The sequence below is a fragment of the Cucurbita moschata genome, unplaced genomic scaffold (genome assembly GCF_002738365.1).
Source record: "Cucurbita moschata cultivar Rifu unplaced genomic scaffold, Cmos_1.0 Cmo_Scf00021, whole genome shotgun sequence".
Classification (NCBI taxonomy): domain Eukaryota; kingdom Viridiplantae; phylum Streptophyta; class Magnoliopsida; order Cucurbitales; family Cucurbitaceae; genus Cucurbita; species Cucurbita moschata.
The window spans coordinates 3482229-3496647 of record NW_019268537.1 but is presented as its reverse complement, the minus strand read 5'-3'; the positions used below and the strand labels follow the sequence as shown (position 1 = coordinate 3496647).

The 14419-nt window shown below is 36.7% G+C and overlaps 2 protein-coding genes across 5 annotated transcripts; one reads left to right on the top strand and one right to left on the bottom strand.

Moving 5' to 3' along the window:
- Positions 1-1975: 1975 nt before the first annotated feature.
- Positions 1976-7479, top strand: LOC111458769 (BTB/POZ domain-containing protein At1g67900-like). 4 transcript variants are annotated; one of them, XM_023101572.1, is made up of 7 exons: positions 1983-2226; positions 2467-2543; positions 3293-3417; positions 3678-4248; positions 4317-4404; positions 4475-5737; positions 6685-7479. In XM_023101572.1, exons 4-7 carry the CDS (start codon positions 4190-4192, stop codon positions 7180-7182), a joined length of 1908 nt encoding a protein of 635 aa, XP_022957340.1. In that variant the 5' UTR covers positions 1983-2226; positions 2467-2543; positions 3293-3417; positions 3678-4189; the 3' UTR covers positions 7183-7479. The 4 variants fall into 4 exon arrangements, with proteins under 4 accessions (XP_022957341.1, XP_022957342.1, XP_022957340.1 ...); XM_023101571.1 differs by having other exon boundaries at positions 2702-3417; XM_023101573.1 differs by having other exon boundaries at positions 1976-2226; positions 2467-3417; positions 4101-4248.
- Positions 7480-10023: 2544 nt separating this feature from the next.
- LOC111458728 (ethylene-responsive transcription factor ESR2-like) lies at positions 10024-11076 on the bottom strand. The gene has a single exon (XM_023101518.1). It carries the CDS (start codon positions 11074-11076, stop codon positions 10024-10026), a length of 1053 nt encoding a protein of 350 aa, XP_022957286.1.
- Positions 11077-14419: the final 3343 nt, after the last annotated feature.

Below are 14419 nucleotides of genomic sequence, written 5' to 3'. Positions count from 1 at the left end.
AATTCTCTATGGGTAATCCTCACTTTAATCGCCACACAAATAAATGGAGAATTTCACAGAGATGATGATTGAAATACTTCCTCGTTCCCATACCCACCTCGTTGACATCTCTACTACAAAACACCTAGCTGACCCTAATTCAACTCAACCCACTTTCTAAAAATTTTAATGGTTCCTTATAAACAGAAGGAGGTATGACCCTTCAAGATATACTCACAAAACCTTAACTCTTACCATATCTTTCTAAGAATGAGATCGTAGGTAATTGACACTACCCTCGCACTTATCTCTTTATTAAACATGTAGCCACTACCCATTTCGATCCCCCTAACAAGATTCGTGCATGAACAAATGTTGTAGCATTAAAAAGAATTGACACTTTAGTCTTGGCGAATGGCAGACAGGGCTAAAACAGGGAGTGACAAATGATAAATGGGTCGATAGAATGGAAGATGAGCATATTAATTTATGCGGTGTGTTGCTCAAAAGGACATGTACAAAACTACAATCCTTATTAATTTTTTGTATTTGAAATAAGAGGGAAATTTAATTTGATCTTCATACAAGTCATTATTTGGGGCAACAAACTGAGTGGTTGATGTTGGCTATATGTTGCTGGTAACTGTGGCCGGACAGGGCCACCCTTTGGATTATCTGTTTCCCATTCATTTCAATTATTTAACAATTTCCAACTCATTTTGTCCTCTTCTTTACCTTATAAAATTAGATCCTCTTTTCATTTTTAATCAGATTCTTCTCACTTTTCACAACATTGTTTTCTTTCTTTTCTATTGCCATATTAATTTAATTTAAATCTACAAATGTTATATACTTTTTAATATTTTTAATAAGAATATACACGAGTTATGTGATGTCCCACATTGGTTGGAGAGGAGAACAAAATACCGTTTTATAACGGTGTGGAAATCTTTCTCTAGCATATGCATTTTGAAGGTTTGAGGGGAAGCATGAAAGAGAAAGCCCAAAGAGAACAATATCTGCTAGTGGTGGATCTGGGTTGTTACAAATGGTATCAGAGTCAGACACTGAACGATGTGTCAGCTTTCTAGCTATTCTCCAAAGGGGGTAGACACGAGGCAATGTGTCAATAAGGACGTTGGACCCCGAAGAGGGATGGATTTGGAGGCGGTCCCAGATTGGATGAAGGAAAGAGTGGCAGCAAGGACGTTAGGCCCCGAAGGGAGGTGGATTGTGATGTCCCACATTGGTTGGGGAGGAAGGTGAAAACTTCCCTAGCATTTTTAAAGCCCAAAGTGACAACCGCTGGCTGTGTATCTTGGTCATTACTAATATAGGTTGATTGTAACCCTATTTTTAGGTTGACCCAACCAAAAAATAACAAATTTTTTTGTTGGGTTGATCGAGTTATTAGGTCATATGAACACTCCTAATTTTTAATTCCATACCATTGAAGAAGGAAATTTGAAGGTTAAGATATAAGAAATATCCATCAATTTTATTAATTTTTTTAAATACTCGTTTTTTAGTTTGTAGTATTATTTTCTACTTTCTACTTTTATAAACTTTTTTATAATTTTAAACAAAAATTTGCATCCCTATTTATTTGGATAGCTCGAAATTTTTAAAGATTTGTTTTCTAAATAAAATTAAAATTCCTAAACTACCAATATATAATATAAAGTCTTGGATTATGATTGTTTATTAGTATTATTTTTTAGTTGAATTATGATACCTTAAATTAATTAGTTTGGGAAAAAGGTTCGAATATTGCCAAAATGCCCCTCCATTTGGAATGTGACTCGACGCTCGTGCAGTCTTAACAGAGGGGGAAAAAATCTAAACGGAGGGATAGGGCGGTCCCACGGTGTCGAGTGGCGCCCCGTTTGGGCGACAAAGCCAAAGCCAATTAGCGCAAAATAAATAAATAAATAAATAATTGTGGGTAATGGCAAATTCTTTCCCGCCTTTTTCTTTTCACTCGCGACAACGGAATGTGTCCACACACCTCTCTCTATCTTCTTTACCTGTATCCCAACACAGTCCCGTTTCCCATTCTTACCCTTCCATTTCTCCCCAAATTCCGAAACTGCCACTCCTTTGCCTTGACCTTCGGTCCTTTCTCGTCTCTTTGATCGTGCCAACACACGGCTACGTTTTGGTATCTGGAAGACACTGATCGCGCCGATTCACAAAGCTTGCAGCCTACCTGTTTGTGATAATGCCTCAATGCGCTGCAACATTCTGGTTTGACATATCGCCTTCTCCTTTGCTTCCTTTTTGCTTTTGCCTCTCTTTTGCTCATGATTTTTGTTTGCTTTCTCCACATGTACCCATCAGCTACTTGTTAAATTCAGTGCCAATTTATGGTTGAAACTTAGTTGTGTGTTTTGTTTACCATAATTAGCACTCTTTTCTTGGATACCCACAAAAGGAAATCGTCTAATAATCTCGTTTAAACTTATGGCTTAATTGTTATCAATGCAGGCAATTTAAGAAGCTGCTACCCATGTTGGTGCCTGCGTTCATCGTCTGTCAGAATTTATGCGCCTAGATTTCTTGAGGTGATAATATTCTGACTCATCAGCTTTAGATTTCCTTATCCGATCCCATATATTTCAGATGTATATCATTTACAACCACAAAAGTAAAAGGGTCTGTGATGGAATCTTATCATGCGGCTATAACTCACTTGATCAAAGGCTAGGAATTGGTTGTGTAGGACCTACATTAGCCTCCCAATCTCATCAGATGTAGTTGACAAAGGGCATCAAAAGCCATAAATACAAAGCATATATCAGCAACCCACGAGAATCCGATGCAGAAACAATGTTGAAGATGACTTCCAACCGCCTAATAAATGCAACTTTTAAGCATTCATTAATCAAACTTTACGACCAAAACAAGCTTACCTCCTCCTTATTATTACCGCTCATTGCATATTCTCTTGCTTTTAGTTTTGTCTGTTTGTTAAGAATGTTTGAAGGTTATTCTCAAGAACAGATTTTGGCATCCAAATATGTTGTTTTGTAATGTGAAGTGGAGGGTTTTGTTGGGGATTTGATGGGGATATGAACATATCTTAAATCCTGCCTTTGGATACCCTTTTCTATCTTTTTTCTTCTTTTAATAATATTTCTAGATACCTGAAATCAAAGTTGAGGCATAGATTAGACAGTTTAATTGAATTGAATTTCCTGTTAATTTTGCTCTAACATTCGCCTTTTGAGATTTAATAATGGAATGGAGGATTGGGGGAGGCGTACGATGTTGCGTATAAATTAGTGTTTGACTAAAATAATCTTTGTGAAAGAGCCCACCGTAAAAAAAAAAAATGGCTGTGGCAATGATGAGAGCTAGGACCCGCCGGTGGGCGCTGGATAAGCACGTGGGCTTCTCCTTATGATGTGCACGCTGGTGGAGCAATGCCCTTCAAAGGTAAAACCATATTCTTCTTCAAGTAACTTGGACAAAATTAACAAAAAATCTCCTGTTTTTGTTTATAGCGTTGAAAGGGCTCAAATTCTCAAGCTTCTCTATAGCATTTTATCTCTGTTTTCACTCCCTTTTCTAGTTTTAATAGTTATTTGTCCTGTATATTAATAAGTGAGTGGCTGCAGGTAAGTTTTCTGTGCTGATTTTTGGGTTTTGATTGATAAGGGTGGGTGTGCTGTATTTGTATTTTGTTGGGATCGCAGTGACTTCGATTCGTTGTTTTCCTGTCCAAATCACATGGGGTAGAGAATTTGACTGAAAGGACAAGGCCATGTAATGTTCGATCTTCTGGGTTTCTGTCACTTTGACTAATGCTACTCCCACAAGTTTCTGTATATAAAAACACATATTATATCACACCCACATCAACAAAGCCTCTTGCCTTCCCTTTCTTCTTGGAGCCAATCCATTGTTCAAGGAGAACCGTCTGTGTTTTTTGTGCTCTGTAGCTTAAAATTTCTCAGATTTGGGAGTTGGAAGATAAGTCTCCATTAGTTTGTCTTAGTTGGGAAAGTGAAGTACGAGATATTGGTGGTCTTTATGGTTCTTGTCTGGAGAAAATTGTGTTGTCAGGACCCCTTATGCGGCTGTTGGTGAAACTTAAAGGGTGCCCTTTCATTGTCCAGAAGCAGAATAATTCCTCTGATGCATACACATCATTGAGTATCAGATGAATACCGAATCTTAGAAGAAAATTGGAGAAGACGTATTCAACATGAAGTTTATGAAACTTGGATCTCGACCAGACACTTTCTATACTGCGGAAGCTGTAAGGTAATATCCTTTTGAATTAGCCCCTTGAAATTTTCACTCATTCTGGGATGATCTGAAGGGGACTTTAATTTTTGTTGTGAATTCAGGTCAGTTTCCTCTGAAGTTTCCAGTGATTTCATAATTCAGGTGAAAGGAAGTAGATATCTTCTTCACAAGGTAAATTCAAGCGCGTTTTTTGAAAGAATTATACCATTTTGAGCTGATTTTTATGTTTCATGGCATACAGTTTCCTCTTCTGTCCAAGTGTTTGCGCCTGCAGAAACTATGCGCCGAGTCCTCTGAATCTCCACAGCCTCAAATAGTCCAACTTCCTGAGTTTCCAGGTGGGATTGAGGCATTTGAACTATGTGCAAAGTTCTGTTATGGCATAACGATTACGCTCAGCGCTCACAACATTGTATCAGCTCGATGCGCTGCCGAGTACCTTCAGATGACCGAGGATGTCGAGAAGGGAAACTTAATTTACAAGCTTGAAGTGTTCTTCAGTTCATGTATTCTTCATGGGTGGAGAGATACCATTGTGACATTACAAAGCACCAAAGCGTTTCCTTCATGGTCAGAGGAACTTGGAATCACAAGCAAATGCATAGAAGTGATTGCATCAAAAGTCCTTACTCATCCATTGAAATCGAATCTTTCGCATAGTCATTCCCGAAGACTTAAGGACGATATCTCGAGCAACGGTGGGGATAGCCAGAGACACAAACAGGCAACCAGAGGTTGGTGGGCTGAAGATGTTGCAGAACTCAACATTGACCTCTACTGGAGAACCATGATAGCCATTAAATCTGCTGGGAAAACGCCTTCCAATTTAATTGGAAACGCTCTGAAAATTTATGCTTCAAGATGGCTCCCAACCATAGCAAGGAATGAATCTGTTGATAAGCAGTCAGCGTCTAACTCTGATTCGGAGAAGGCGAACGAGTCGTCAGCAAAGCACAGACTGCTCCTAGAATCATTAATAAGCTTACTCCCATCAGAGAAAGGTGCTGTTTCCTGCAGTTTCCTTCTCAAACTTTTAAAAGCAGCCAACATTCTTGATGCCTCGCGGTCTTCAAAAATGGAATTAGCCAGAGGAATTGGTGTCCAATTGGAGGAAGCGAATGTCACTGATTTATTAATACCCTCTGCGTCACACACAAACCAGATGGTGTATGATGTAGATATAGTAAGGACCATAATTGATCATTTCATGTTACAATGGCAGAGTCCCCCAACAAGCCCCCCGAGATCAAGGATAGACTTCGAAAGGCGAAGGTCTCGCTCGGCTGAAAATATCGATTTTGAGTTACAGGAAAGTAGAAGGTCTTCTTCAGCTTCACACAGCTCAAAGTTGAAGGTCGCAAAGCTTGTGGACAGATATCTTCAAGAAGTTGCTCGAGACGTGAATTTGCCCTTATCGAAGTTCACGTCGATTGCCGAGTCGGTACCGGAGTTTGCAAGGCTGGACCATGATGATCTGTACAAAGCTATTGACATCTACCTTAAGGTAACTCAACTATGGCCTTTCTATTACTTCTACCATCGACATTATTTCCAAGCAAATACTTCTAAAAGGTTTCAACATCATGCTTTAGGATGTGGGGGCACCGGTGCTAGCGGATAACCAACTCTATTGACCTTCAAATCTTGTCATTCTCACCATTTATTAGCAGTTGGGATAGGGGTGACCCACAAGAAAAAATTAGTGGTGATTACTAATTGTTCTAAACTTAACTCTAATATCTTTGCTAACTCCTTAGTACTAACTCGAAAATTCTTGGATGAAGCTTTAAGAATGTTGAAGTTTTGGATAACATCATTAGCAGTTGTGGATTTCCCTTCGTGCTTACTCTATATATGATATGGCTTGATCGCTGAATGGCTTCCTTTTGAATCTTAACTTTGAAAGGAAAACTCCGGGAGATAAATCGCTTTTCCTTTCGGTTTCCTTCAAAAATTTTAAAACGTGTCTGCTAGGGAGAGGTTTCCACACCTTTATAAAGAATGCTTCGTTCTCTACCCCAATCGATGCGGGATCTCACAATTCACCCTCCTTCAGGAACACTCATTCCCTTCTCCAATCGACATGGGACCCCTCAATCCTCATCCCTTCGAGACCCTGCATCCTTTTTGGCACACCGCTTCATGTCCACCCCCTTCGAGGCTCAGCCTCCTCGCTGGCCAATTGCCCTGTGTCTGGCTCTGATACCATTCATTTGAAACGGCTCAAGCCCACCACTAGCAGATATTGTCTTCTTTGGATTTTCCCTTTCGGGTTTCCCCTCAATATTTTTAAAACATGTCAACATGGGAGAGGTTTTTACACCCTTATAAAGAATGTTTTGTTCTCCTCTCCAAACCAACGTGGGATCTTCTATAACTCTTCCGATCTATGCTAGATTTCAGAATTATTTGCTTTGTAACAGTTCTGAGTTATTGAAACTGAAAATCCAGGCACATTCAGAAATGGGAAAGAGCGAAAGGAAGCGACTATGTCGAATTCTCAACTGCAAAAAACTATCAGTTGAGGCTTGTATGCACGCTGCACAAAACGAGCTACTCCCTTTAAGGGTAGTGGTCCAAGTTCTGTTCTTTGAGCAAGCAAGGGCAACAATGGCAGGTAGCAAAGTCGCCGAGCTGCCTAGCAACATAAAGGCGCTTCTGGCTGCTCATAATATCGATCCGTTGAAGCCACCACCACCATTGAGTACTACCACAAGTGTTCAAGCAGAGGACCAACTGAGCATCTCAGGTTTGAAATCACCAAAATCCAAGCTTTCTACATTGCAGATGAAGCTGTCCGAAGACGACGATTTGAACGAAAACGGCATGCACCCTGATGGAATCTCAAGGCCCTCGAAGTTCAAGGCTCTATGTTCGCTCCCCTATCGACCGAAAAGGATCTTCAGTAAGTTATGGTCTACTAACAGAAGTATGATGGAAAAGAATTGAGTGAGTTTTGTTCATTAAAGGAGTAGCATATACTCTCTTCTTTTGGCTTTGATATTAGACAGCTACTTTGTAAGTTAGCTTTTAGAAGAAAATTTTAAGATCCTGAATGTTCATTGCTGGTGTAATCTTATATTATAATAAGAATCAAAATTCTGAGGAATGTGGATCCATTGCTGGTACTGGGCCACGTGAAGACATTGTTCTTGTTCTTGTTCTTGAATATGAACAAGAATCTATTGTCCTTTCGGGTCTTGAAAATTCCAAAGCTTTCAGGCCTGCACTTGCTTCTTGTTTTGACATCTTGGCTTATAATGGAGCATTATCCTGTTTCACAACTCAATCAGTTATCTGGTTGATTTGAAATCTTTCCTCCCCACCATTGGGTTGAATAAATAGTCCCATGATGACTCCATCATCCAGCCAATCTAGATTTTCCATTCCAATAAAAGTTGGGTGGGTTATCTTTTTCGATTTGGGTTACGTTTTTACGAAGATTCGAGTTGATTCATAGGTTGACATTTTTTTTTTGTTGGACCAACTCGGAAATAGGGTTACAACCCAACGTAATCGATTATTTTGTTGATCGAATATCTCAAGACAATAACACTCATTTGAAATTCGAGTTACTCTATAAGTAAGATTGACAGTGTCAAACTTGAATGATTCTAAACAAGCCATCTAAACTACATGCAATTACAAAGAAAGTTGGTCACTGAGTAAAAGAAAGCATATATTTTTTCAGTCTCTTTTACAAATATAACATAGTTAGTTATTAGGTGAAAGGAAGCATAAATATTTTTTTTACTACATTTTGACTGTTTCCTTTATAAATATAACATAGATGACTTTATATAACTACAAATAAAACCTTTGACTTTCCATCCGTCATTCAAATTTGTAACTTTCATAATTTATGAACATAATTAGTCACCGTAAATATAATGCATTATAATTCGTGAATATTTGATATTTGAATTTTATGAGATCTTGGTTATTAATATAACTCATATGGACGAGTGAGTATAAAAATTTAAATAATTAAAAAAAAAACCCAACCCAACCCAATTCGAACCCAAGAAAAGAGAGTTGAATTGAGTTGTTAATTTTATATAGGTTGATCGAATCACAAGCCCGGGTTAGTCCAAAAAGTTTCTCCAATTCAACTCACCCAACCCGTATACGCCCCTACAAAAAAAGAAAGAATACATGAGGGACTTATCAATAAATTGCAACGAATATGGGGCCAAATTAAATAATAGTGAAAGAAATGGGGGTATGTATGCAAATTGAAAACCAGTGGAACCAAAAATGAAGTGGGATTTGGCCAAACTGATAATATGAACAGCCATATTCTGGTGAACGTCGCAGTTCAGAAAGAGACGCATCTAACTAGAGAAATTTTAAAGAAAAAGAAGTGTAGGTTTTAGAGCTATAGGGGTAGGCTGCCACAGAGGCACCTTTTGTCTTAGGCCACCCCTCCCTGTAAGTCCACATCTGCATCAAAAAAATGTGGGTATATCTCTTTAAAATATCCATAAAATATTTAATAATTCCAAATAAAACAAAAAAAAAAATCAAATTTTAAATTAATAAAACCCTAAATAAATACAAATATCAAAATTAAAAAATTAAATATTTATTCTTCATATTTTGTGTGTATGTGTGCATACGTGGATTTATGATTGATGTCAATCTTGAAGTGATAAACAAATAATGATGAGCACGTGGACATGTTGACGAGAATTTAAAACGCTGACGTGGCATCAGCTGATAAAATAATAGCCAATATGGTTTTTAGTGGCCACTTTCGTTGTCGGTATCATTACAGGCATGCATCTCTCTCTCCTAAATTTAAAGCCACGTTGTCGCTTCAAACTTTATTCGCCATCATTATTCTCGAACACTTTAACCTTCGGCCCATGAAAAGGGCCCAATCTTTCAACGTTATGGGCCACAGCCCAATAAATGCAATCAGAATGGGCTTTCAACCCATTTTCTTAGACTGCCCTCTATAAAAACCCCATTTCATAACGTGGAAATGAATAATGAATTAATTCATGAAGAAAAGTACGTAAATTAAATTATAAATAATGCATAGTTGATAATATTTTACGATATATTATTGAATTTAATAATATTAATTTTTATTTCGAAATATACTATAAATTTTAACCGCATGACACGTGTCGAGTAATAATCGTTTATTGTATTAAGAAACAAATTGCCGAAACATAAAGTTAAAAAACCGAACACGTAAGCCTAGATGCTACAAACATAGTACCATATAGTAATTATGACGACAAAAGTATAGACTTTTGTTTTCTTTTTTTAGGCAAACAATAGTATATATTTTATAATATCTAAATTGGTAATCATTAATTCTATCACTAGTACACTAAATTTTTTTTTTTAAATGTCAAATTACCAATATAGCCTTGAATGTCCCCAGACGCTTTTATGAAAATTTATACAAGAAACATTTTTCAAATATAAAATATTAAAATTATATATGCGAATAAACCAACAAGAAATCCGACAAAATGATGGACAGATTATGATCCAACCAAGTAGGGTTTCTTCTTTGACTTTACAACGACAAGAAACAAATTGAAAATATTTAAAGATTACATATATATTACCATTTAAAAAAAGGGTTTAAGATACTAAGACCTACAAACACTGAGGAATCACGTACAAACATCAGAGGCTCATCCGTACAGATGAATTAAAATCTAAAAAAGGTTAAATTATTTTCCACGCCATTACATGGTTGTGGTCATTAACCAAAGTAGTTCATGATTAATTAGCTCAAAACATTTGGTTAATTTAAACTAATTAAGCCTAAGTATTATAAACTTTAGCAGCAAAAGCACTGAGATAGTCAGGGTACTGAGGAAAATTCTCCATGGTCGAATTCAACGATTCTATCCCCATCTGCATGTTCATCGGCAAACCGTTGACAAACGATATTTCTTCGGCAGAAAACCCGAGCTGAACTGGTCCGGTTTGGTAGTTGTAAAAAATCCCGGTTTGTTGTTCATCCACAAAGTTTGAGTGAGGGAAATTCGTGTCTGACGGGATTGACGACATGTCGTCTGAAAGATGGGAATTTTGCGGCTTATTCGAGGGCTTTGGAAAAAAACCGTGAATGATCTCCTCTAGAAGGCCGGAATCTGATGGTTCTTTAGGGATAAACTCTGAGTCGCGTAACAAGTCTTCATTAACGTTGGGATTTTCGAGGTTTTCTACGATAGGGAGAGAAGTAAAAGACGGTTTTGGACAGTGAAAATTGTCGTCGACGAGGGGAAACCGAGGGGTATATGAGACAAAGTTAGGGTTTGAAGACGGGTGAATATCAAGAGGGAGAAGCATGTCGAGGAAAGACGGAGGAGCGATTCTCTGCGGCGCGGGTTCTTGGTAGTCAAAGGTGTGAGAATTCGAAAACGTTGACCAAGTCGACGGCGCAGAAGGATGACGAGTAATTAGGGATTGTTTAGCGAAGTTCAAAGGAGAAAGAAGTTGATCGGAGAGTGAATAAGTTGACGAAGGAGTAGAAGGGTACACGAAATTGGTGCGAGCCTTGAGACCATGCATAGCACGTGCTGCGCAGTCATAAGCACGTGCAGCTTCTTCACCAGTATCGAACGTGCCGAGCCAACGTCGTTCCTTCGAGTGTGGGTCTCGAATCTCAGCAGCGTAACGACCCCACGGCCTACGTCGGACACCACGGTATCGCATCGTACCCGAGCTCGAACCCTCACGTAAGACCCGGCGTTCAGTATTTGGTGCGGAGGAAGTGGACTTCTTACGGTGGTTAACATGGCATAAAACGGCGTCGTCCGAATGTGATTGCTTTACAGGCATCCCTCTGAGCCGCCGGAGTGCTTCCTCCATCGCTAGAATGTGGTTATGAGGGGAAGACGAATGGCCAAATTTATAGTAATTGATTTAATTCATGCAGGTTGTGGAAGTCAATGGTAGAATAATCGAAGAACTAGGATATCTTACTGGGCCAAACGATCCCAATTAAACGGTCCTGATTTCATCTCCGAAAAATCATTTTATTATTTTTTTAAAAAATCCCTTTTTTAATTGAATATTTATTTTTGCAACCATTTTTTGGGTATTGAATCTGACAGCTGGTGGAGAGCATAGACAGAAGGCACTGAGTGAAGACTGATTGTTAATTCAATATTTCCAAAGCTAAATTATGCTTATTACAATGAAGCGTAGGGAATTACGACGATTGACATAGATATAAGGATTTAAAAACGTCGCCGTTTAACCATTTTCAGGGAAAGATTAAATAATTAAAATTGGTTTAATTATTATTAATCTTAATTATTTATGGGAAGTTGGATAAAACAGCCATTGTCTTAATCAATCAGAATAATTACACTGGCGGCGCTCAGAAGTTGTTCCTCCTCCTTTGGCATTTTCTCTATTTTTTGTAATAAAAAATCCGTAATTTCAGTTTTTGTCTTTCTATTTCTTTTTTACTTTTCCCCAAACAAAATTATTAATTATATTAAACATAATTATCCTCCTCCTTTTTCTTCTGCAGGGTTGCATAAGCTTTTTACAAATCTTAGCTGGCAACCCTTCCAATCTACATGTCAGCCACACGTCCATTTCCAATCAATTCTTAATTAAAATTAATGACGTGGCCCATCTTTTACGAGTGTATTCATCACTTAATTTTTGCTATTAAAACTTCCTACGTACAACTTCAATTAATAATCACCGATTCTTAATTTGAAATTACGATTCCATAAGTATTATTTTAGTAAAATTTATGAGACATTTTGTGAATAAGTCAACAATCACGTTGCATATGAATATTTTAGATACTTTTCATTTTTAAACTAAAAAAAAAAACATATCCTATCTCCATCGTATATGTACAAAGTACATAAATGTCTCATCTCAATCGAGCTTCGATAAAAATAAAAATAATAAAAATAAATAGCATAGAGGGAAGGCGTGGCGGTAGATAGATACATGCACAATTGTGACAAGTACCTTTTTGGAGTTTTCCTTTTGTCCTCTAAAACTGACGTACATCCAATAGAATAGTATAGGCACACTCATAATAATATATATGTGTATATTTATTTATTGTTAAGTTAATAAAATATCATTAATATTTACGATTTATCTATAAATTTTGTTTTAATTTTATAAGGTAATACTATACATTTGAGAGTCATGGGTTGACTTTAATGTAAACTATAGTATTATTTTTATTATAAAGTTTATGTACATTTTATTTAAAATCTAAAATAAATATTTGATTGCGACTTTTGATATGCTACGGATCCCTATGGGCTAAAAAAAAGTTCAAAAGGCTTTATACACAGTTTTTAACAAATATACACGTGACTGTTTGGGGAAGAAAGAAAAAAGGTCTTTGTAAACAATTATTAATTCCAAAAATAAAATACTTTTGAAAATGTATGGAAATAGGGCCTAAAGAAGCCAAACCAAAGGGTATTTTGCTGAGTTTTAAGGCACTTAGGTTCATAATATCATGTAGTGCTACACTATTGTATTCACTACCACGGAAAAAACAATGGATTTAGTTTGATATTTGAATGGGACGCTCGAACAAAATAAGAGTATTTGAACGAGCCAAAGCCACGTTTAAGTATGAGTGATTTGAACTCAATCATAGAAACTTCAAAATTAAACGCATGTAACTTTAACCGATCACATTTTAAACAAATTATGTGACTGAGAATAAAACAAGAAAGATAATTTCGACTATTAAAATCAATTCCATGTCATAAATGATACACCATAATGATCAAGTTATTAGGGGGAAAATCTAGATTCTAAATTCTAAGCACTCGACAGTACAATCAAGTTTACAGTCTAACACACACATTGAAGAGAAAATTGGTTTTACAACGAATTTTCTCTTCAAATAATTCATACGTTCAAAATTTTAATATATGATCACTGATATAATCTAAAATTAAGAGTGTTCATATGACTTAGTAATCCAACAATCATCTACTTCCGAAAAATCGGAAATTTCGATTCTGTTTGCAGGTTAACAATCGAACCATCTTAAAAATAGGGTTACAACTCAACCTAATCATACTTTTGAAAAAATAAAAAATATTTAAAGTTTGGAATTAATGTTAATAATATGTGACTTGAGATTTTAATTTTTTTTAATAATAAAAGAGAGATGATTTTTTCTTAATAATTAAAAAGAAATAATTTACCATTCCATTCAAATCTCTAAAAATGATGTTGAGTCACTGATTCAACTAATTCAATCAATTTGAAAGGCGAAATTGATCCAAAATATTTCTGAACCCTCTAATAAAATAGAATAGACAATACTTTTTAGGGGTCCTTTTGTTTCACATGTTGAATGATAAAAGTCTCATATCCGCTAATTTAGAATATTCATGGGTTTATAATAAAAAAATACTTTTCCCAGTGGAGCTGAAAAGTCCAAAGCAAAACCATGAGAGTATATACTGAAAGTGAACAATATCATACCATTGTTGAGAGTCGTGTGCATGTAATGAAACGTATAATTAGTGAAACTAATGGAGTTTGTTTAGAACTAAACCATTGACATTTAATCCTAAACACGCTATTTTGTACGAAACAAAAACACAAGAAGGAAGAAGAGATATATGCATGGGGAGAATCGAAAAGGGTACTGAAAAACTCAGAGTTGAGAAGAGAAAGAGTGATCAGTTTGTCCCCTGTTTTTGTTCAGAGCCCCAACTAATCCTACTCTATTGCCCATATTTCACTTCCATTGGAATAAAGCAAAAACTAGCGCCCACAGCTTTTGTTCCCTACCTCTCTCTCTCTCCATCTCCCTTAATCACATCCTTCCTCACATTAATTAATTATCATGCTGCCGCTGCTGCCGCCGCCGCCGCTGCTGCTCTGCTCCACTTCACCGTCCTTCTCTCCTTTGTATTAAAGTTGATGCCCAATACTACTCGCCCTTAACCCCCCTTTCTTACTCACCTCAACTTAATGATATCAACTAAAATAGGAACTCTCCTTTCTTATCAATTTTTCTATTTCAAGAAACTCATTACTTTTTAATTTGACTTAAATTTTTTATTATTATTATATCTCTACTAAGAGTGTATACAAATTAGGTTCGATTGAAGAAACTTCTCGAACCAACTCGAAATTTCAGATACGTTTTCATAACTCAACTTAACTCAATTGGTTGAGTTGGATTTTTAGATTGTTT